General features: G+C 56.1%; 1 protein-coding gene across 1 annotated transcript in view; it reads right to left on the bottom strand.

Annotated features, from left to right (window-relative positions):
• LOC111658338 (E3 ubiquitin-protein ligase pellino homolog 1-like) overlaps window positions 1-290 on the bottom strand; it is a gene marked incomplete at its 5' end in the record, with an annotated part of 4,202 nt that extends 3,912 nt beyond the window's left edge. The window contains one exon of the mRNA XM_087175270.1: window positions 84-290. Within this exon, the coding sequence (XP_087031396.1) occupies window positions 84-290 (207 nt within the window). The remainder of the gene's footprint in view (window positions 1-83) is intronic.
• Between the last annotated feature and the right edge of the window lie 47 nt (window positions 291-337).

Below are 337 nucleotides of genomic sequence, written 5' to 3' on the forward strand. Positions count from 1 at the left end.
GAAAAGAGTTCACGTTTCTCCACAAAGAAGAAGAAGAACAACAACGTCTGTGTGACGAGCATCGGCGGCGGCGGTCAGGTCGCCCTAACCCCGAGGAAGATGTTCTTGGAGGAGTCGAAGCCCGCAGCGTAGATCCGAGCGGAGTACGGTGGGTTTCTCTGGCAGATGATGCGGCAGGCGAAGCGTGAGATTGTGCTCTGGAACGTCTGACTGTCGGCGGGACCCTGACCCCCAGGAACCATGTCCGTCACCACAAAGTCAATGGGATTCTCTGTAGAGCGCCCGATCTGTCACACACACACACACACACACACACACACACACACACACACACACA

Source organism: Seriola lalandi, unplaced genomic scaffold, assembly GCF_002814215.2.
Source record: "Seriola lalandi dorsalis isolate HSWRI2012SDOR001 ecotype SW California unplaced genomic scaffold, Sedor1 jcf7180002054439, whole genome shotgun sequence".
Lineage (NCBI taxonomy): Eukaryota > Metazoa > Chordata > Actinopteri > Carangiformes > Carangidae > Seriola > Seriola lalandi.